This window comes from Mus musculus, chromosome 2 (genome assembly GCF_000001635.26).
Source record: "Mus musculus strain C57BL/6J chromosome 2, GRCm38.p6 C57BL/6J".
NCBI lineage: Eukaryota > Metazoa > Chordata > Mammalia > Rodentia > Muridae > Mus > Mus musculus.
Genome location: NC_000068.7, coordinates 160,662,742 through 160,686,379, shown reverse-complemented (window position 1 = coordinate 160,686,379; position 23,638 = coordinate 160,662,742). Strand labels below are relative to the sequence as shown.

At 37.5% G+C, this 23,638-nt stretch overlaps 1 protein-coding gene across 1 annotated transcript in view; it reads right to left on the bottom strand.

Moving 5' to 3' along the window:
• Top1 (topoisomerase (DNA) I) overlaps nucleotides 1–23,638 on the bottom strand; it is a 76,868-nt gene that overhangs the window by 36,385 nt on the left and 16,845 nt on the right. Inside the window, exons 3-5 of the mRNA NM_009408.2 lie at nucleotides 16,178–16,280; nucleotides 3,606–3,729; nucleotides 1,877–1,932 (exon numbers count right to left, since the gene is read on the bottom strand). Of these exons, the coding sequence (NP_033434.2) occupies nucleotides 1,877–1,932; nucleotides 3,606–3,729; nucleotides 16,178–16,280 (283 nt within the window). The remainder of the gene's footprint in view (nucleotides 1–1,876; nucleotides 1,933–3,605; nucleotides 3,730–16,177; nucleotides 16,281–23,638) is intronic.

Here is a 23,638-nt window from a genome sequence, read left to right as displayed (position 1 = left end):
ACACGTCTGTAATTTCAACACTTCCAACAATTAAGGAGGAGGAGCAGGAGTGGAGGTTCGTCTTGGTTTATGTAATGGTTCAAGCCACTCTGAACTTCAGAAGACTCTGCCATTTACTAATAATGAGATAGGGGAGCGTGTATGTCAGCTATCTTATAGTGATATGGTGATGGTGGTAGTGGTGGTGGTGGAGGAGGAGGAGGTGGTGGTAGTGATGATGATGATGGGGGAAGGGGAAGGGGAAGGAGAATTGCCGGTGACACGGACAAACACTCAGAAACCTTGGAATGTTCTTTCCTAGGTTGGCTTGTTACATCTCTTCAAATTAGACCTCACTGACTTAACTCAGTAAAGAAAATGGCCTCCCAAAATAAAGCTGCCATTCATGAAGTGGTGGATCTGAAGTGTAAGTATCTAGTCTCAACAGTAAAATATATTCACAGCATGAAGTATAGATAATGTATTCTCCTTTCTTTCTAAAAGCATTAAAACCAGTTTGCTTGCAACAAAATCTGAAGGTTTAAAAAGATTAGCTCTTCTTATTCCAGCACATTTTCCCCAATTCCTAAATGCCACTTCTACAGCTGTTTCGCCTTCAATTACAAAGCCCTGGAGATCCAAAGAAGACACTACAACATCCAATGGTTCAAAGTTAATGCCCCATCCTAAGTGTCGTGTGTGAAAGCAAATAGTGAGTTACCACACTTCGAAGATGAAGTTCAAGTGAAGCATCTGGATTCTCTACAGGACTCACTGCTGACAAGCAGGCCAGCAACGACAATCGGGGGCAAAGCACACACGCCTGTCCTTCTAATCCCCCAAGTCATTAAGTGAATTCATGACGAAAGTTCAAATAATCTATTCATATCTTGCAGGATCTCTTGGCAAAGAATAGACATCGTGAGCCTCATTTTATTGTTTAACAGAATTCCTAGGGTACTTTGTAGAATGCTTACTCAACTTTATTATTCTGCTTTCTTACACCATTTGTAAAATATCCCTATAAAAGGCACCTGCTTCTCTTTTTCTAAAGGACCTGGATACAAAGTCTCAAGAAAGCAAAGCTCTTAAAACTCTGTTACAGTCAATAAGGCAAATGCTTTCAACAAGTCTTAACAAATCCATTCCGTGGTTCCATGGAAGACATCAGAATATACAATGTGATCTTAAATGGTCTTCTCAATCTAGAGTGGACTTGAGCACTTACTTTAGGGAACTGAAAATGAGGAAAACAGAACAGATGGACTGCAGAGTGTAAAAACAGCCTATAGGTAATATACACTATATTAAAAAATTAAGTCCAATAAGGGTTTACGTATGTCTTATATTACAAAGGAGGAATTAATTTAAGACTAAGAAATTCCATAATTACTACCAAGGAGTTTCTCTTGAAATATTGGGAAATAGTGAGGTAAATACCATAAAAGCCCATAAGCTATATATATGCTAGCATAGCAAATTTTGTGGTATGTATATACCTCAACTTTTAAAATCTCATTCTGGCCGGGCGTGGTGGCACACACCTTTAATCCCAGCACTCGGGAGGCAGAGGCAGGCGGATTTCTGAGTTCGAGGCCAGCCTGGTCTACAAAGTGAGTTCCAGGACAGCCAGAGAAACCCTGTCTCGAAAAACCAAAAAAAAACCTCATTCTGATAGCCTTCTCCATTTCTGGTAGATTTCTGGATAAATGCTGTTCAGTCTCACTAACTAGAACTATTAAAAAACCAAAGTTTGCCTAGGTCAAGTGCTCTTAATACTGACTTTTTTTGAATTGTCAAGGTGGCTAGTTCAGTTCATGTTGGAAAAGCTTAGACACCACCATGCAGAGTCACACACCCCCCTCCCAAAAAAAGCTGCTGTAGCAAAAGGTCTTACCTAGAGAAGCCATTTTCCTTTTCCTTCTTTATTTTTGCATCCCCAGCAGCTCTAATCTGCAAGGTAAAACCACAGCCTCTCAGTAAGTACTTTGAAAGTTTTTAATACTAAAACAAGACAAAAAACTCTTATTCAAGAAGATTACCATCAATTTGGGAGATTTTAAATTTGTTAGCATACACTAATTATACATAAAGCAGGTTTCATTATGGTATATGCAAGTATATGAGGTACTCGGATCTACTCACTCCCCGTTCCTAATGATCCCCTTCCCAGCCATGACTTGTCTTTTCTTCCTGCTTTTTGGATGTCCCACTGAGTTGAATCAGAATTGCTTATAGGAGTGTAGATAGGCACCTTAACAGTGACTATACCACCTGAGAAAATGTCTCAACTTCCTCTAATAACCATTAATGGATGGTAGTCTTCAAGGAAGAGACCTCATCTACCCTTCTCCAAGACAGAATGCTGACAGGCTCAATACTGCTCGTGTCCTGTGCTGATAACCACAGTCATTGAGTGTTCGGGAATGGCAAGATCATGCCAGGCTATTTTGGAGCATCTTGATCCTGGACTGACTCTTCTTGTTAGCAAAACTGAAGTGGGTCAACTAAAGACATTTTCCCAGGGCTGTTTTTTGACAATTCTGGTGAAATTAATCGAGAAAGTTCTTCCTCAAAACAGCAACTTTTTAATCTTAAAATAACAGTAGATTTCATCTCCCCAATAAATATATCCACTACTCAAAAATTTGCTGCGAGCCTCACAGTGGGGTGAGGGTACCATAAAATAGACTAGTCTATTTCCTGCCCTCTCTAGTGTATGATTGCCCACCTACAAATTTCTTTTTCACTTTAAAAAACAAAAACAAAAAAACAAAACAAAACAAAAAAACAATGCATTGAAAAACCTTGACACATACACACAAAAGGATGGCCCTCAACTCCTTATCTACAGGGTCTCTGAAAAGTCACAAAGTGATCAGTGCATTGGCTACCTCATAGAAAAGACAGGGACTGTAAGTCAGGAATAAACAAGGATATCTTGTTCAACAGTCTTTACTCCCCAGTGTCCGAGTTTTTCATTCAAGTATCCTCTTTCTTTCATGAGACAGAGTATACATCCCAGATTGGGGATCACCTTGAACTCACTCTGTAGCCCAAGATGACCTTAAGTTTCTACTCGCCCTATCTCCCCACCTCCCAAGTGCTAGAATAACAGGCACACACAAACACAACTGTTGGTAGTAGTGCTGGAAATCATAAGACTTCCTTCATGCTAGTCAAACTTAGTCAGTCTATCAACTAAGTATAGACACAGCCCCAGAATCTTCAATCAGAGGAGACCCAATAAAGCTTTAGGTTTTCCAAAAACAAAACTTTCCCTAAAACAGAAAAGATGTTTCCAGAAACATTATAGGCACACTGTAGTATAAAATAAACATACTTATTGCATTGTTAAAGACATGGTGTTAAATAATTTGGTTATCATAGCTTCAGACAGATTGAATCTAAAATCTTTTTTGTTTGGGGAGTGAGGAGTTTAATGAGTACATTGCAAGGAAGCCAGTGTTTAGTTGTAGTTTTTGCTATAGCACTACCTGCTAATTTTGAAGTCTGCTACAGGGTCAAGGGTAGATATAACAAAGTTACTTTCATTACCACTTCTAAAGTATTCAAAATAAAAGTACATCTTAACTCTTGTTTCCCCTTAAGGCAAAGTTCTGTACCTTTTCCTCCTTTCGTCTTTCCTTGTCTCTGTCTTTATGTTTGTCTTTATGTTTTTCTGAGCTGCCATCTTTGTGTTTGGTTTTCTCTTTCTCTTTGTGTTTCTTTTCAGAATCTTTATGTTCACTGTTAAAAATAAGACATAAAAAGTTAGCCTAGAGTAAGAACAACAAAATCAACTCAAAAGCCATACACCATGAAAACTTATAATGCTTACACAGTCCTGAAAAAAGGTTCAAAGACTGCTAGCTGTATCAGAGGGGACCTCCTGGGTTAAATTCACCGAGTGTAACCAGAAAGCACTAAAAGTCATAAGGAGTTTGTATTGATCTCCCTTCAGCTCCTAGGTACAAGTTGCTGCTGGGACAGGAGCCCATGGTGATCCAGGAGAGACAAAGACATGTACCCAGTGTATAACTGCACTGCTGTGTTAGGAACACATGAACAACTGGAAATATAAACGATTCCATGGCATAACCTTGCTTCATGACCCATAATGAGGTTATCATGGAACAAATGAGACCTGGGGGATGGTGGCCCTTTATGTGTCTGTTGATTCAGCAATCAATCAAGTCCCTTAAAAATAAAGTTGCTAGAATCCTGAACATGGTCACCTGTTTCCTATCCTAACAAGAGCTTCTTTAGGATGCCTTCATAGTTGACTAATTATTACATGGAAATTCGGAGTTCCCACTCTCATTAACAAAAAAACTTAAGAGATTCAGAAGGAAGTTCAGGGCACACAGGTGGAAATCTCAGTACCTCCCAGAGGAAAAGAAAGAGAAAAGAGGAAGACCAAGAAAAAAAAAAATCTATGCTGCTGAATTAGGCTGGCATGTTCAGCAATGGAGGTCTGCAAATAGCTACTTGGCAAACAAGCAACTACATGGCAGAAGGGGGCACTGGGGAAGTTGTCTCAGAGAACAAGTGAGAAGCTCAGTGTTAGAGAAAGTATAGCCAGGATTTTGCCCTGCATATCAAAAGAAAGATTTAAAAAAAAAAAAAAAGACAAGTTAAGCTTTCAGATTAGGTCTTACTGAAGCAGGTGGATAAACTCTAAAGCACTACATAATGTAAGCTCTGCAAGCATTTTAAAAGGTAGTAGAATATACAGTAGGTTTAGTCTTATTTCTGTAACTTTCTAACAATAAAATATACAGTTGAAAGGTCTATCTCCAACAGTCACAACTGCTGTAAGAGGACTCAATCCAAATTACCCAAAAAAGTATTTGTTGACTGTGCCAGACTCAGGACAAAACATTGTAAACTGAATGGCCCAACACACTAAAAGCTTTCTCACTAACTACGAAGAAACAGATGAAGTTTGTAGATCCTGCAGGCCTCTTCCTCACAATAAGACCCACCTGAAAGCAAGGACAAGGTCTATGTTCATCATATTTCTAAGTCTTATTTGAAAGAGGTATGTGTCATATTAGTAGCCCCGTAAAAGTACATTTTTCTATTTTGGAAAGCAAGATATTACATCACAAGGCAAGAGTCATTAAAATGATCATACATGTTCATATAAGATCTTCTAGAAATGTCTCTTAGGGAAGATGTTTATTTTGGTACTTACTATAGTATCCAAAGGGAAAAAGAAAATGAGAAAATGGATGCAATCTAAATGATTAACCAGAGAGGAAACTGTGTTATATGAAATAAGATAACTATTAAGGAATATTTGTTATTTTAAGTACACATCCAGAATACTACTGACAGATCCCAACAAGACTATACAAAATACCTTTGACTGTAAATGTAGATAAAGACAAGAGACTAGCAGCAAAAACCACATGTTGCAGAACAATGTGGATAGTCATTTTCTTTGGTGTTAAGGCACCTGCTCCCTGCTGGATTATTCCACAGCTAAGCAAAACAGAACTCAAGCTCAAGTGGTCTGAATTAGGGGTTCATCACAGGTGCAGAATTGCTAACTGTAAGCCCAAACAATAGAAACAGTCAGGACTATAAGATTTGTCACAGCTCATTTGCCACTTGTTTGACTCAGAGCAGAAAAAGCTGGCCTCACTGGCAATGATCTCAAGAGACCCAAGAATTTTCCTTTAAACACTTTCCTAAAAAAGGTGTTTGTCTATAAAGAAGATTAAAAACAAGACAAAAAGCAATGGCATTTAATTAAGCCAAGCAACAGAATACATATCAAATCGCCTACTGTTACACTCACTTCTATGCACAAAAGTAGCCATAACTAAGACAGGCATCTGGGTTATAAACACAAACTGAAGCTGAGCAGTGGTAGTGCACACCTTTGATCCCAACACTTGGTGGGCAGAGGCAGGCAAATGTGAGTTCGAGGCCAGCCGGGTCTACAGAGTTAGTTCTAGGACAGCCAAGGGCCACACAGAGAAACCCTGCCTCAAAAAAACAAATTCTTAGAAAATTAACCAGAAGGTAAAGACTAGCAGATACAGGACTACAGGTTTAGGAGGATTCCAGCACTATCACAGATGGGAGGGAAGGAGGGCCCACTTTGCATTGTTTACATACTCCCTCATTTCCATTCTCCTCCAGCACTCGTTAGCTGTTACTTATATGAGCTATACATTAAAGGGCAAGTTTCCACAGCAAACCTTCCACTCATTAAGGCTGAATGGCACACAGAATGCTAATGGCACACACAGAGACCACATTTTACCAACAGTACATCATTCCACTCATTGTGTTTTCATGATGTGTTTCTATCAGTATAAAAAAATCCTTTATATAGTGCAAAGACTAAAACTAGACTCACTATATATCATACACATGATAATATGCATGGTTTTGATATTACCATGTTTAGCTTCTATTATAAAGGTACTATAGTAATAGTTATAGAAACCTATAACAACAACAACAACAACAAAAACCCTTAGTCTCCTACACAAATTTTACATAAAAATAAACTCCAGAAACAATCGCAGGCATTTTGATGATGAACACATCTTCTCCTTACAACATCCTTACAGCATTGCACTTGTTTTTTGATGTTGAGAAAGTATTATGTACAGACTAGTGTGTGTAGCATGTGTGCATGGTGTGTGTGCTTTGGGTTTTTGGCTTGTCTTTGAGATTGGGTCTTAATATGCAGCCTGGCTAGCCTATAACTCACTATGTAGACCAGGCTGTTCTTAAACTCACAGGGACCTGCTGGCCCCTGTTGGGAGATTAAAGGTGTAAGCCACACCTGACTGGCTGTACTTGGTCTTACAACCCTTATTTTACTCAATTCTGTAATAATTCTAAGAGGTTTTATTTTCTTTTAGACAAATGTATATACAGAAGAAATGGTCACTTAAAAAACTGATGCACACTGACTGCTCTTCCAGAGGTCCTGAGCTCAATTCCCAGCAACCACATGGTGGCTCACAACCATCTGTAATGAGATCTGATGCTGCTCTCTTCGGTGTGTCTGAAGACAGTTACAGTGTACTCATCACATAAATAAAATTAATAAATAAATCAGAAAGAAAGAAAGAAAGGAAGGAAGGAAGGAAGGAAGGAAGGAGGCAGTGGTGGCATACGCCTTTAATCCCAGCATGAGGCAGAGGAGGCAGAGGAGGCAGAGGCAGAGGCAGAGGCAGATTTCTAAGTTCAAGGCCAGCCTGGTCTACAGAGTGAGTTCCAGTACAGCCACGGCTATACAGAGAAACCCTGTCTCAAAAAAACAAGACAAAAAACTAATGCAAATTCTGTTATAGAGGACAATGCTAGGATTAAACTTAGTATTTCCATTTAGAAGTTTAGAAAACCTGTACATTGTTATTACATTTCCACTTAAATCGTTTTTAAAAATATTTGTTTATTGTATGTGGGTGTTTTGCCTGCATGTATGTCTGTACCACATGCACACCTGGTATTTGAGGAAGACAGAGGGTGTCAGATCCCCTGGGACTAGAGTAAGCTGTGAGCTGGCATGTGGGTGCAAGTGACTGTAATGGGGTACTCTTGAAAAGTAGTAAGTACTCTAAACTGCTGAACCACCTCTTCAACCTCAGATATAAATGGTGTTGTACTTAAGTCTAAGATTTGACATATCTTGCCACCAAGTAGGTATTTTCTAAATACTTGAAAAGATCAAACCTTTGTGATTACTTCTTATGAAAATATAAATGGCTAATTAGAGTGCTTCAGGCTCTGTCTTCCTTTAGTTATTACACTACTCTTCTCAATTCTCTTTCTTAATGAAAATTATTAGAAAACTAATCTGCCTTAGTGGAAAAATGACCTTTTGGCAATCAGAGGATGCAAACCTGAGTCTCTAGATTTCAGTTTTGTTATTCATTAGAACACCAAACTAAAAGAATCAGTAAGTAGTAATGGTATATCAAGACTACTCTAGGGTAATAAAACAAAACACACAAATTGTTACTTCCTCTGAAGAGGGAGCCTAATGAGAATCTATGTAGAAAACTCAAAGATCCTCCTGGAGTATTAATCCTCTTGTGTACCAATAACAGTAAAACGGATGAAATGTCAACCTTATTTTTTAAACAGACTAAGTCTCCTTTATACCCATCTGTTTGGAATATCATAAACTAGGTTTGTATTTTGAACTAGTTAAACTCAGATAATTTACAGTTGGGTATTAAGACAGGGTTTCTCCCCATAACTCTGCTGTCCTGAAACTCACTATGTAAACCAGGCTGATATCAAAGTCAGGCATCCACCTACTTCTGCCTCCTTTGTGCTGGCTGGGATTAAAGGCATGCACCACCTGGGCAGGAGATCTTGCCACTTTTTCAGCAATAGACAGTATGTCAAAGTCACAAAGCTAGTTTTAACAACCAAAGGCTACAACAGAGGCTAGAGAGTGGCCAACTTTACCAATGAAAAGACTTCTAGAAATTAAATACATAAAAGAAATGCTTAGGAACAAGCATAGGAAGGAACTTGAAAAACATAGTGCTCAGGACCTACATGGATATTCTGTAATGGTTACACTTTTGGATGAAATATAAAATTAACACCACAGATATGAGGCACTCTGAAAGAAAAAAAAATCCTAATGAATGGCTATGAACAGAGGTTGACTCCTTGATTCAATACTCATGTTTCTCTGTAAGACTGTACCACACCGGTTGAATAAGCAAGTCATGTTTAAGAAAGTAAATAGACAATATCCATAGCCCTAAATGGAATACACGCAACACACGCACCCCCCTCCTTTAAAATCTCAGGGTCACTTCAGAAGAGAGCGCAGAAAGAAAGACAAAGAGGTGATAGATAATGATGTCTTCAAAATCTCTAAGAATAATTTTTAAAAGAAGGATAATAAAAATTCTTAAAACCTTTTTTTCATAATGTGCATGCTTGACTTATACTTCAAACAACTGAATTTTAATGATGATGATCATGAAGAAGGGAGGGGGGAGGAAGAAGAGGAAGAGGAGGAAGAGTTAGAGGAAGAGGAGGAGGAGAAGAAACTAATGATAAAGATGGTGGGAGAAAATAGCCATGCTATTTCTTAGGTGACAATTATGAAACTTCTGGTCTATGATTCTCATAGAAGCTAAACAAACTAAAGAAAAAAATGGCAGGGTTTCTTTAAAGACCTTAAGCAGAAGGAAGGCATGAGAAAGGACAAGTGAGGGATGGCAGTAAAATGGGAAAATAAAGCATTCCTCTTTTGCACTAGAAAAGTAATTAATCTTTAGAAAAAAAATATAGAGAGTAGTAGTACTCCTGCAAAACTCAGAGTCTGATACTCAGGAAGGCTAGATGTTGGCTATGGGAAGCCATCAAAATTTAAAGTTTACTTTATGGTCAATTAAAGTATTTAGCAAATAGCAACGATATTACCACCTAATATTATACACATCTTGCTACAACAAAACCCTGAAATGAATACTGGTATCTAAACTTTGCACATCTGGAAATTAAAAGCACAGAATGCTTAAGTAACTTGTCCAGGGAAAATGAGGAGTTCAACTCAGGCAGTTTGTCTCCAGTCATGAAATTAACCATTCTATTACTTCTATTCTATTCTATTCTTCCCAAACAAAGCAAACAAAAACCAAACACTATTAGGTAGAATCTGCTCATCTTCTGAGAAGAGAACTTAGCCACTAATATTTGCCAACTATGCAAAGCAGCAGACAGGGTGACAGACAATGGCATCTCAGGCACTCCTATAAGAGAATGAGTAGGCTTTAACAATACAGAAGGAAAGAAATTAATGTGTTTACAAGGAAAGCAGGCATCAAAATAAAGCTTAAATGCTTTAAATAAAAGAATTCCGGGTAACTTTAAGTTGTCTCCCAGACAATAGTACAGCAGCTAGTTTTCAAAAGGCTCTAAAGCATAGCGGCTGCTGAATGTCCATCATCATTAGGCTACTAAGCAAAATCACAAGGACACTTGCCCACCTTGGATGTAGTGAATTCCTGACACCAGATAGTACCCAACTCTATATACAAGGGCAGGGTTGGGGTGGAGGTCCGGGTGGGGGTTGATTTCCTTATACAAACATATCTACTATAAATTTTGGCCTATAAATTGGGTATAAGGAATTAATACACAGCCATCATTTTCTGGAGTTCAACACAACCATTCACGCTCTTCTTTGAGAACTTTTGCTTTCCACTTACAAGAAACACCTTACTGCCCGCTTTTTGGTATATCCCAATTGCTGAATCACCACACTCTCACTCTGAAGGCATTAAATAAAGGTAAATTGAACACAACTTTCAATTATGATTGACAAACGGATAAGAATGTATGTATTTTGAATATAGAAGTCAGAGAGATGAATTAAGTCCCAGGGTTGTATTTCCTAAGGGTGCTCAGAAAGTCATAACATTTTAAACTTACATTCATAAGTATAATCCATAAGATCTTAATTAAATCCAGCCTGGGTAACTATTTCAAGACAAATAAACAAACAAAACTCATTTAGTGTTTATCACGAGGAATTTTCTATTAGGTTAGTTTGAACTTGCTGTCTGAAAAAAAATCATTGCATCTTGTGCCCAGGAAGGAAAATTGTGTGCAATTACAGAAAAGTCAAATAGAATAACTTATTCCTTCGTTTGCGGACTGGAAAAGATAAAAGGATGTTTCCAAAAAAAAAAAAAAAAAGGATGTTTCCAAAGATGCCCAAACCAGTGCACTTTCTAAACCTCTATTCCTTCTCGAAGTTCTAATTTATACGTTATATTCTGGTTTACAGCTCAGCCTTTTGTGGCTACCTATCTTATTATAAAAAGCTGCCCAATTGTCCAAAACAAGAACCATTTCTGTATTATAAATTCCCCTTTCTGAACTGTTTCCAGTAGCTTCTTCCTCCCTTTAAAAACTAAAGCTCTTCTTTAAATTAAAGCAATTTCTTGAATTAAAACAGTTTTCAGCAGTAGTTTATCTCAAGACAACATTTTAGACCTCATTTCTGTCCTACACTTTGTAACTAAAGTATCCACTTAATTGGATCCATTCTGAAACAAAATGCATGCTACAACAGTAACATGTCTTGTGTATGTTTTGTTTCTTGTGATATTGGGAATAAAACATAGGGCTTGTATATTCTACGGGGTACACACTAACACGGAGCTACATTCCTTAACCTCTTCATGCTTTTCTTATCATCTGAAAGGCTCCTTTAATTATATTTGAGACAGTTATAGCTCAGTTTGGCTTGGAACTTGGTCACCCTTCTGCCATAACCTCCCAAGTCAAGTACCACTGTACCCACCAGATACCTCTTTTTTTAGCCATTATCCTTTCATCCTTCTGTGATCGTAACTATTTTCAGTGGCTAGCTTCATATGTTGTCTCCATGAGCTGGGTGTGGTGATATATGTCTTCAATCCCAGCACTTGAGAGGCAGAAACAGGAGGGTATCTGAGTTGCTGGTCAGCCTGGCCTATAGAACTAGTTTTAGAACAGCCAGAGCTACACAGAGAAACCCGGTCTTAAAAAAACAAAAAGGTTGGGGGCTGGAGAGATGGCTCAGTAGTTAAGAGCACTGACTGCTCTTTCAGAGGTCCTGAGTTCAAATCCCAGCAATCACATGATGGCTCACAACCATCTGTAATAGTATCTGATGCTCTCTTCTGGTGTGTCTGAAGATTGCAACAGTGTACTCATATACATTAAATGAATAAAAAGATTTTTTTTTTAAAAAAAAAGAGCCAGAATCAACAAGTTTGATAACCAACATCTGCAAAAACAAACAAAAAGGTTGCCTCCACCATGAAATCTTAAAAGCAATGATAGTACTCAACTATAAAGCTAGAAATAACTAAAAAGTCCTAGTTCCAAATCAGATTTATCAATAATTAACTACTGAGTTAGATTCCACTACAAAAACTGACAGTTGCAATTTATCTACATGATCTTTTATTAGGTTTTGTTATAATTGTCATCATCACCATCATTATCTAAATTACTTAGCAGGAAATCAATCAAAAATGAAAAGGAGGCAAAAAAGGTAAGATGCTTAGATTAGGATACAGTTTGTGAGTGGCAGAACTTGACCTTTTGTTTTATAGTGCTTTTCAATATTACAAATTAAAGAAAATCTGATTAAGAATGATTAAGAGAGCTACCTGGTCACACTACAAGCCCAGTAATGCCTTGAGACCTAGAAAAACAGTCCTTTTATTTCAAAGTGTATTTTTAAATATCTGATCTGTAAAATATTACTACTTTCTATTGTTCTGATAAAACACTGATCAAAAGGAACTTGGGGAGAAAATGGTTTATTTGGCTTACATGTCCCGGGTCACATCGCACTGAAGGCAGAAGCCATGAAGCCATAAAGGAATGCTGCTTACTGGCTTACTCTGCATGGGTCGCCCAGCCAGCCTTCTTATACAACTACCACCTCAGCCACAGTAGATTGAGCCTTCTAACATCAACCATTAATCTAGAACAACCCCCCCCCCCACCTCTTGCCTATAGGCCGATCTTTTTTTTGGGGGGGGGGGGGGGTTGAGACAGGGTTTTTCTGTGTAGCTCTGGCTGTCCTGGAACTCACTTTGTAGACCAGGCTGGCCTCGAACTCAGAAATCCACCTGCCTCTGCCTCCCAAGTACTGGGATTAAAGGTGTGTACCACCACGAATGGCCTATAGGCCGATCTTAGGGAAGCAGTTTTTCAGTTTCCCAATTGAGGTTCCCTCTTTCCAAATGACTAAAACTTATGCCAAATTCATGTAAGTCACCAACATATAACTATAGCTACATTATCAAAAAATGAGGACTATGGAGATGGCAAAGCTGAGTACTTGCTGCTCTTGCAGAGGGCCTGGGTTCAGTTCCTAGCATCCACATAGTGGTTCAAAACCATCCACATGACTCCAATTCCAGGGTACTTGATGTCCTCTTCTGATCTTTGAGGGTACCAGGCATACATGTGGTACACATACATACATGAAGGTACACATACATAAAAAATACCCATAAGATAAATCTAATTAAAAATATATAAGTAATTATTTCATTTGATTAGTGTAAACCATGCAACGTCAGATGCCAAATAGTAGACAGTCGGGGATGAAGTTTTCCTAAAGTTAGAATTTAATGTGATTAGTGCTTTTCGTGACAAGTTTGAGAGACTTGGAATCCAAAGAAAAAGGAAGTAACATAAGCTGGCATTTAAGACATTTTTAGACACTGTCAAAAAGCAAAGCATAACAAAAAGCTGCCTAAATCTGTGTGTGCTTACTCACTCAAAACTGTAATTATGAAAAATGGACAAAATATATTTTCACATTTGTAGAGCACTTCATAAGATCTTTACATTTATTGACTCCTGGGCCCTCCTGTGAAGCACTGGAGAAAAAGGGTTTTGGGTGACCTAGTGAAAGTCATAGAACACATTAGTGGACAGGCCAGGACGCCCAAGACAGAGGCTATTGAATTATTGTAATAGTTCTGACAATAAAATACCAGTTTTAAGAAAAGATTTCAGTAAAACAGTACAAGAAACTAGTCCCTAGGTCCTTAGATACACTTTTGCTTTATGCTGTCCCTCTCGCTCATTATAATCATAAATTGTGGTTGGTGAAATATGTAAGAGAACATGAAATCATTTTGGAAAAGCTTGTTTTAAATATTAATCTTTCTTTTAAATATTTTCAAAATAAATTCCTAATAACATTAAAATCAGCATGTCTTGATCAGACCTGTAAAAACATGTCTCTGATCACTACTGATGATAAAGCTTCTTCATGGTAAAGAGGAAAAAATAAGTTAAAAAAAACCCAACAAATCGAAACCTCTTTGTTTTTCTATTGCATTATACATAAGCTAGGCCATCATAACAAGCAGGGTAAAACGGGTTAAGGGTTACAGATGTAGCTCAGCTGTAGAATGTTGGCCATGTTCAATCACCTCAGTCCAATCCCCAGTACCTCAAAAGGAAAAAGAAAGCAACGACTGACATGGTCCAATACCTCCACTCTTAGATGTACACACCTGAAGGAATTGAGAACAGAACTTCAAATGTGTGTTCAAATATCAATGTTCATAGCAGTATTATTCCTAACAGCCAAACCTGGTAATTACTATGGAAATAATATATTCAGGAGACCACAGAAATTAGTAATATGACATAGTTAGAAAGTTATTACTAAAAGAATATTAAGAAAGCAACAAGAAAGTCCAGGTACAGTAGTGCTTGGGAAGATGAAGTAGTTTCCAGGCCTGCCTGGGCCTATGGAACAAGAACCAACAAGCCTGGGCAAGGTGGTGGGACCCAATCTCTATCAATCTAAAAAAGGGTCAGGGATATTGTGGTATTGTTGACTAGCATTTAAGGCCCTACGTTCAATCTCTAATAGGAGAAGGGGAATAAGGAGTGAAGAGTAAGAGTACTCTACAATAGCCATAGCATATTTTAAGGCCTAGTGGTTTATCAGAAACATGTCGTATCTAAGAAATTTAAAAGAAGTTTACAATGCTCAATTAACAGTGTGAGGTAAAGGCAAATGACAAGGGAAATTCAGCAGAGGAAGGCAACCAAAGCCTCCTAGATAAGCACTATGCACATTAGAAGGAAATGAAAACATGCATGCACGCGCGCGCGCGCACACACACACACACACACCACACACACACACACAAAAGCATGGAGAAGTAAAAGGGATGATTTTAAGAGAGACTAGCTAAAAGCACGAGTTATCTCAGCACCTACTTGAACACAGTCCTAAGATTTTGGTGTCACTATTCTGTAAATGTCAATTAAGTCAAGTTGTGCAACACTACACTTTTTTGTTTGTTTGTTTGTTTGTTTGTTTCTGTAAGTTAGTGTCTTGCACCATGTAGCCTAGATCTGGCCTCAATCTTCTGGTTATCCACCGTGCTCAGGCTCAGAATGCTAAGGTTACATACAGGTGTTAGTCAACCATGCTCAGATACTGTTTTCTGTTATTTAACCCTCCCTTAGCCTTGGAAATTTCTTACATGCACGAATAACAATTATTGAAAACAAAAGAATAAAATCATTAACTACAATCATGAATTCTCTTCAAAATTCTAATAGTTTCTGTGTGTGCATATTTTGAGGCTCTGATGATACTATAGAAACATTTTTAATGTCCTTTGTATTATCATGAAATGGGTTTCTTTATTGTTGGCAGTGTTCTTTGCTCTCAAGTCTCTTTTGGTAGTGTTAGATAGACAAATGTAGATTGAGAAGAAGGGTGCATAAAAAGCAAAACTTGACTCAAGTGCTGAGATTAATATTAAGAATAAAACATAAACTAAGTTGTAAGAAATGACTACGAGATGGGAAAAAACAATATTAAGAATAAAACATAAACTAAGTTGTAAGAAATGACTATGTGATGGGAAAAAACAGGAGGAGCACATAATTTGAGAAGAAATATCCTAAGAGAAAATTAAACTAGTTTTTTAATGACTCAAAAAATTTATTACTGGCTGGGTGGTGGTGGCACACACCTTTAATCCTAGCACTCAAATCTACAGAGCTAGCTCCAGGACAGCCAAGGATATAAAAAGAAAACAAGTCTCAAAAAATGGTAAAACAAAACACAATTATTAAAAAAGGATAGGAATTTTCTCTTTAACTTGTCTGCTGACAATAAGACAAACCAATAAAGCAGTTTTAAAATATAAATTTTAAATATAAATATAGCTTTAAGAAACAATGGCATTGCTGGGCGTGGTGGCACACGCCTTTAATCCTAGCACTCGGGAGGCAGAGGCAGGCGGATTTCTGAGTTCGAGGCCAGCCTGGTCTACAGAGTGAGTTTCAGGACAGCCAGGACTACACAGAGAAACCCTGTCTCGAAAAACCAAAAAAAAAAAAAAAGAAAGAAATGCATATTGAAAGAAGACTCACTGTGCTTCTCTGTACATCTAGATCTAAACTTACCAAGTGAGGCATTAATTCTTAAAGGAGTCTCTTCAGTAACTACAACAGATATAGTCTCTTACTTTGCTACTCACCTCAAGCTGATACCTATCCATGGACACCAAGGATGCTAACTCCCTATTGATCAATTCTTTTTTAATTATTTATTTATCTTTATTAGATATTTTCTTTATTTACATTTCAAATGCTATCCCGAAAGTTCCCTATACCCTCCCCGCTGTTGGTCAATTCTTACCTGTTGCTATGCTTAGACTTTTCCCGGTCCTTATCCTTATCCTTCTTGTGCTCCTTATGCCGGTGTTCTCGATCTTTGTGTTTATCTTTGTGTTTGTGAGAATCTGCAATCATAAGAGACAAGTCAATCACAAGGAATCATAAGGCATCATTTGCCTACCTGCCTTAACAAACAACTTTAGAAACAGAAGTCAGTCAAAGGGCAAAGTGACCATAAAAGCACATCCTACTGGTAAGGAGACTTCACAAAGACATCCCATTGCCTTGCCTCAAATCCAGTAACTTATAAATAATAAGCAAGCACTGTCCCACTAAGCTGCCTCCATGGCTTCATTTCCTGCTGAGTGAAAACCATTACATGGAAGTACTGTAATTTACAACTCACATGTTGATGAACCTTTGCTTCTAAATGAAGTAAAACTGCTAGATCATATAAAAAATTCACTTTTAACTTTATTGGAAACTGCTCAACTATATATTCCTAAGTGGCATACTCTCATATATTTCCATGAATATTATTAAGAGTTCCAAGCTACTACAAATCATTAGCAACATCTAGAATTACCAGTGTTGGCTTTGTTTGTTTGTTTTTCTTTAAGGCAAACTCTTGCTATGCAGCTCTGGTGAGCATGTAATTCTCTATGTACATCAGGCTGGCCTCAATCTGAGAGCCCCACCTACCTCTGCTTCCTGAGTACATTACAATGCCTGGCTAACAGCCTTTACTGTCTTAATTTTTGCTCTTCTAAAAGGTATATTATGGTGATTTGAGTAAGAATGACCCCACCCCCACCCCCATAGTATCGTAGTGGCACTGTTTGAAACTTGTATCTTTATTAGTGAAAGTTTATCACTAGGAGTGGGCTTTGAGGTTTCAAAAGCCAAAAGCAGGCCCAGGAGCCTCTTGGACAGTAGGCCAGAATCGGAATATAGCTCTCAGCTACTCTCTAGCTCCATGCCTACCTCCTGCTGCCATGCTCCTAAACATGATAACGGACTAAACCTCTGATGAAACTGTAAGCAAGTCCCCAGTTAAATGCTTTCTTTTGCAAAATTTGCTTTGGTTGTGATGTTTTATTTATTTATATATACATAATATATATATATATATAATTAGCCTGCTGTGTTTTTTTAATTATTTTTAAAAATTTTACCCATGAATGTTTTGCCTGCATGTATGTAAATGCCCTGTGTGCTGGGTCCCTGTGGAGGCCATAAGAGTATTGGATTCTCTGGAACTGAAATGCTTAGAGCCAAACCTAGGTCCTCTACAAGAGCAAGTGCTCTTAACCAGCCAGCACCCTCATTATGAATTTAATTCCTAATTTTCTTCTAGTGATTAAATATTTAATGAAAACTATTTGTGCTTATTGACTATTCACATCCTTTAAATAACTATTGCAAGTTCACTACAGTATTTGCTTGTTTGACTGTACATTGTATTACTGAGCTGTATATGTTCTTCCCCCTACCCCCTGGTTTTTCAGGACAGGGTTTCTCTGTCTAGACCAGGCTATCCTTGGACTCACAGAGATCCACCTGCCTCTGTAAGTTCTTTATATACTTCTGGATTGCTATTTTTGGCCACATATATTATGATACTATGGCTTGCTATTTTGGATACATATCTTCCAACCTCAAAGACTCAAGTGTTAGAAAGTATAAAAGTGAACAGGCTTTTAAAAAAACAGAGAGAGATTTATATATATGGGTATTTTGCTTATATGGATGTCTGTGTACCATGTGTATGCAATGCCTGGGAAGCCAGAAGAGGACATTAGATTCTCTAGAACTGGAGCTGTATATGGTCGTGAGCCTCCATGTGGGTGTTGGAAATCAACACCCCATTCTCTGGAAGAACAGCCAGTGCTCCTAACTGCTAAGTTATCCCTGTAGTCACTATGACCAGTCATTCATTCATAAATAAATAAATCCTAAAGGTGTTTTTCAAAGAGCCTCTTTTAAAATTTAGTAAAATTTTATTTAATCAATTTTCTCTTGATTTGAGTTTTGCTTACCAAAACATCAGTTGCTCGCCCCCATTCTCACCCCCACCCAGTTCCACAAAGCTACATCCTAAGCCTTATGAAAATATTTAAACATATAAAGTACTTTGATAATATCCCCTCCATTACTCACACTTATCCCCACTCCCACTGATTCCCTTTCTATTCTCATTTACTGTGGTGCCTTTTTAAGAATACAGGAGGGAAACAGTGCTATATGTATCTCTGATTTTGGCTTATTGCTGTGTACCTATCTATATCACAGTTCTGGGGAAACAGAGACAGATCTCTGGAAGCGCCAGTTCAATAAATATTTTATCTAAAAAAAAGGTGAAAAGAGGCTGGAGAAAAGTTTCAGTAGTTAAGAGTACTTGCTGAGATAGATAACAGAGGGGTCAGTTCATAGCATCCATGTTAGGGGCAACTCACAACCTCCTGTAATTCTAGCCCCTTGAGATCTAACACCCTCTCCTGGCCTCCAGGGCCATCTATACTCATACATACACATGGACAAGTAATAAGATACATCTTTTAAAAATAAGGCAGAGCAAGCCTGATAGACATCTGATGTTGACCTGCAAATGCACATGCACCGTCCGTCTCTTGCACTTGCACAAGTAAATGGCAGTACAGCACCCAACATTAGCTCACAAAGGCACTGCAACTTCCCATTTGCTCTCCTTGTTCTAGTGAGAAATCAGCTACCAAACTAGCAGCACTCAAGAAACATGTGGTGAGGAACTGATACTTCCTTCTAATAGCCACGTGAAGAAATTATCTTGGAAGTGAATATGCCACAGCCCAATTTAGCCTTCAGATGACTGTTACTCTAGGTGACATGCGATTTTTATGAAAAACTTTTTTTTTTTTTAATTATTTTTTTTTAAAGATTTATTTATTTATTATATGTAAGTACACTGTAGCTGTCCTCAGATACTCCAGAAGAGGGCATCAGATTTCGTTACAGATGGTTGTGAGCCACCATATGGTTGCTGGGATTTGAACTCGGGACCTTCGGAAGAGCAATCGGCGCTCTTAACCACTGAGCCATCTCGCCAGCCCGAAAAACTTTTTTTTTTAAATGAATTCTTTCTTACATTCAACCAGACTAACGAATGTAATGTATTTGACACTTATAACCAACCTATATCAACTAAATTTGAAGTAGCATGTTTCACAGCAATAAGATTATATATAAATTAAGTATTGCTGATCTGAAGCAACTGAAGTGCTATTTGGCATAACTGCATGTCTATTCTAGACAGATCCCAAGGAAAGAGAAACACTAATACTTGCAAGATCAAGGCCCTGGTTCTAAGAACTTTCCATCCCACAGAGATGAGAATAGTAAGTAAAGCATATAGTGTTAGAAGACTGAACTCAAATCTCCCATGCAGTGTACAGGACCCTCTGACTTCTAAGTCTCCAGTCTAAAGTCTTAACATGCTGAGTCAATCAGGATAAAACTGGTGACTTTTACCTCATGGCATAAAAATGACAATGCATGCATGCACCAGGACTACAACCTGAAATAAAGCATGTGTTGTTTTGTTTATAGTTAGAAATCAGTAAATGGGCTTCAGAATATTGAACGTTAAGATCTACTGCTTTGGTTCAAAGGCATGACAAGGAAATTATCTGAAAAGGAGAGAAAATGAGCACCACTGTATGTAATTCAATAAATCCATGACCACATACAAAAAAGACTGGAAGACATACATTTTAAAAAGAATGTAGTAATTTTAAAATTTAGAAATTTGTGAACTTGAGTTCTTAAGTGTGCTTCATCTTATTTTCCATAATGAACGACTTTTATAATAAAGTTAGAGATTAGCAAACTTTAAAATTTGAAGCCAGACCTGGTAGTACACGCCTTTAATCCCAGCACTCAGGAGACAAAGGCAGACAGATTGAGTTCAAGGCCAGCCTGGTCTACACAGAGAGTTCCAGGACAACCAGGGTTACAGAGAGACCCTGTCTAAATAAACAAACAAATTTATTTTTGTCAAATACAAACATGCAAAAGTCACTAAAAAGCACTAAACTTTAAAATACAAATTCAGAGTAGTTCCTATTAGATTTCACATTATTATCTTCCTGAAATGCATAAATTTTCAAAATGGAATTTAAAACCGGGTCCCAAGCCTTTGAAAACAAATGCTATCTAAAAATGTAAAAATTAACTATCTCAGAGAAAATTAGGGTTGCTGGTAAATAATTCCATGGACAAAACATCTAGGCCAATAATATGAACTCAAAGTCATTACATATCTAGTATATCCTCAAACTGTGCTACAGATGCTGTGAGAGATTTTAAATTAAAAACAAAACAAAGCAGAAAACAAAGAAGACAAAGTTCTTAATTGAAATCTCTATGGCTTTTCCAGCTCAGGCTGGAAAAGTCCCTGATGCCAAACATGACAATTATGTGCAATCCCCAGGAATCTACACAGCAGAAAAATGACTTCCATGGATTGTCTTCTGACCAGAACATGTGTTCCATAACCCTGTCTGCCCACCAACCTCTACATACAAATCAATGTAAGTGTAATAAGAGATATGAATGTCTGTTGAGCTCTATAAATCAATACAGTTAAGTTCTACATGGCAGGCTTGGATATCTGAGGAAAAATGATACAATAGATTTAAATCACTATACAAGTAGCATTGCCACAAAGAAAGTTGTTAAACAATCATTTAACATTTAAAAAACTTAATAATCTACTAACTTAACTGTATAGATGCCCTGTATACTACTAGTAGGTAAACTGATAGATTAAAACCTTTACCCCTGCTGGGTGTGGTGGCACACGCCTTTAATCCCAGCACTGGGGAGGCAGAGGCAGGCAGATTTCTGAGTTTTGAGGCCAGCCTGGTCTACAAAGTGAATTCCAGGACAGCCAGGGCCACACAGAGAAACCCTATCTCGAAAAACCAAAACCAAAACCAAAAAAAAAAAAAAAAAAAAAAAAAAAAAAACCTTTACCAACAGTGGTGGATCACACCTTTAGGCCCAGCACTTAGGGCAGAAGCAGGTAGAGTTTGAGGCCCGCCTGGGTCTACAGATTGAGTTCAAGGACAGCCAGGACTACACAGAGAACCCATGTCTCAGAAGAAAAAAGAAATCTTTAAAAGTACTTAAAAAATATTTCTGAGTAAATTAGAGTTAGAATCAAGAATTATAAAGATATATAAAACACTAGCAAAAGATTGCTAGCTATTAAAGTTATGATGGGTACACAGGAAATCAAACTGCAGTTACACATGTGTATCCTTGGAACTTTTTACATTTAGATAATGAACATGAGCTCTAAGCATTTTCCTTTCCATTCTTTATTTTTCCTTATTATGTAAAAGAAGAAAATAAGTGTAATTCAAGAGAGAATCTATTGAGGAAAAAAAAAAACAATTTTGTTTGGAATTGGGGCTAGGGGGTCAAATCCAAAGTCCTGTTCTACACTGGAAACTGGTTCCTTTTGAATATTCCCAGCCCTTGGGTTTTTGAAACAAGGGCTTGCTAAGCTGTCTATAGAACTCAAGATCCCCCTGCCCCCACCTCCTAAGTACACTGGGAAAACAGACCTTTGCCACCACAGTAGGTGCCAAAAGATAAATTTTAATAGTTAACCCTGGGTCAGAATGTTCTACTCTAGGATGACAGCTACTTCAATTTGTAAAAGACCAAAAATCATACTTAAAGGAAAAACAAAAAACAAAAAACAAAAACAAAAACAAAGACAAAAAAAAAACCAGAAACCAGAAGACAGTAATAGCAAAAGATTAAGATTAAGAACAATGGGAAATTTTTCAAGAAAATAGAAGTTGAACCCAGTTCTAAGAACTTATTGTGAAAAAGAGTATAGAGGAGGAGGGAAGGTAAGGGATATTCTTGAGGTCCTAGTAGCTGGAAGAACCAGAGGCCCTAGTAAAACAGAAAGCAAAGACTTTATTTGTCTAAAGTATATAAGGCAGTAGTGGGACCCCTGACCTAGACAGTACAAAGGAAGAGGCAGTAAGTAAAAGGTAAAACCCAGTAAAAGCACACAGAACTCTATCATGCATGCTGAAAATACTTGTTTATAGAGAATACATTAGTGGCTTTAAAGATTAAGTATACCTCCTGGAATTTGTCAAAAAGTAGATATTGTTAAAATATTTGTAAAAACATTTGTGACACTCGAAGTATCTATCAAATGCAAAAAGAACTGTAAAAAACTTGATAGCTAAGAAATGAAACATGCCAACCACTGTGTACTATAGCACCATAAAAATCCACATAACACAACTGGGTTTTTAAAGAAACTCACTAACAGGTATTTCTGTGTAACAGTCTTGGCTGTCCTGGAACTCACTATGTAGACCAGGCTGGCCTCGGAACTCAGAAATCCACCTGCCTCTGCCTCCCAAGCACTGACTGGGTTTAAAGGCGTGGGCCACCACACCTGGCTAACCATAAAATCTTATTCACTAAATATCCTATGCCTCTTAAGACATTCTGCTTGAACCCATACACAATCTCACATACAAAACAATAATTGTTTCAATTCTTAACATTTGAAAACTCTGGATGGTGGGTGGAGAGATGGCTCAGTAGTAGTTAAATATACTGACTCTTCCCGAAGGACCCAGTTTCAAATCCCACCACCCACATAGCAGCTATAAATGTAACTCCAAGATCTGTCACTCTCACATAGACATACATACATGCAGGCAAAACATCAATGCAAATAAAATATGAAAGATAAAAAAGAAAAAAGAAAACTCTAGATGAAACCACAGGAAGAATGCTAGCTAAAGTCTTTGAAGACAGAAATGTGCAACAAATTTTTTGGTGTCATTTAAATAAAATTATTCCAGAAAAACGCATAAGTAAATGAATAAATAGAAAACACTAGAAAAATCAACATCTTTTTGTTATTATTATCCAAAGTATTCCTCCTTAAAATTAAAAGGGCTTTTAAGTAAATAAATTTCCAGGTCCTGAGTTCAGTTCCTAGCACTTAATGTTGGGTGAACTCACAAGTACCTATAATTTCATCTCTGGATTCCAAGGGCACAGATATACACACATTTAAAAATAAAGCAGAAAACAAACTACCAAATGATGAAGATCCTCCATCTTTTTCTCACTGTAGGAGCAATTTCTAGTTAGCATTACACAGGATTCAATGGTTAATGCACACAACAAAAGTCATCCTTGTATTAGCAGCTGCAGGATTATACTATAAGGGCTATTTAATTTACAAACATTATATTTCTCAAGTTCAAAGCACCTTACTAAAGACTGATCAGACAAGGGCTCTGTCCTTTATAATCCAATCATGTAAATGAATATATGGACTTAAATAGCCATTACACAAGACACTCAAGACAAATGGACATTAAAACAAGAGCCAGCAACATGCAGACTCTTAACATGTGGCCATTTTAATGAAAAGGAAATATACACATTTCAC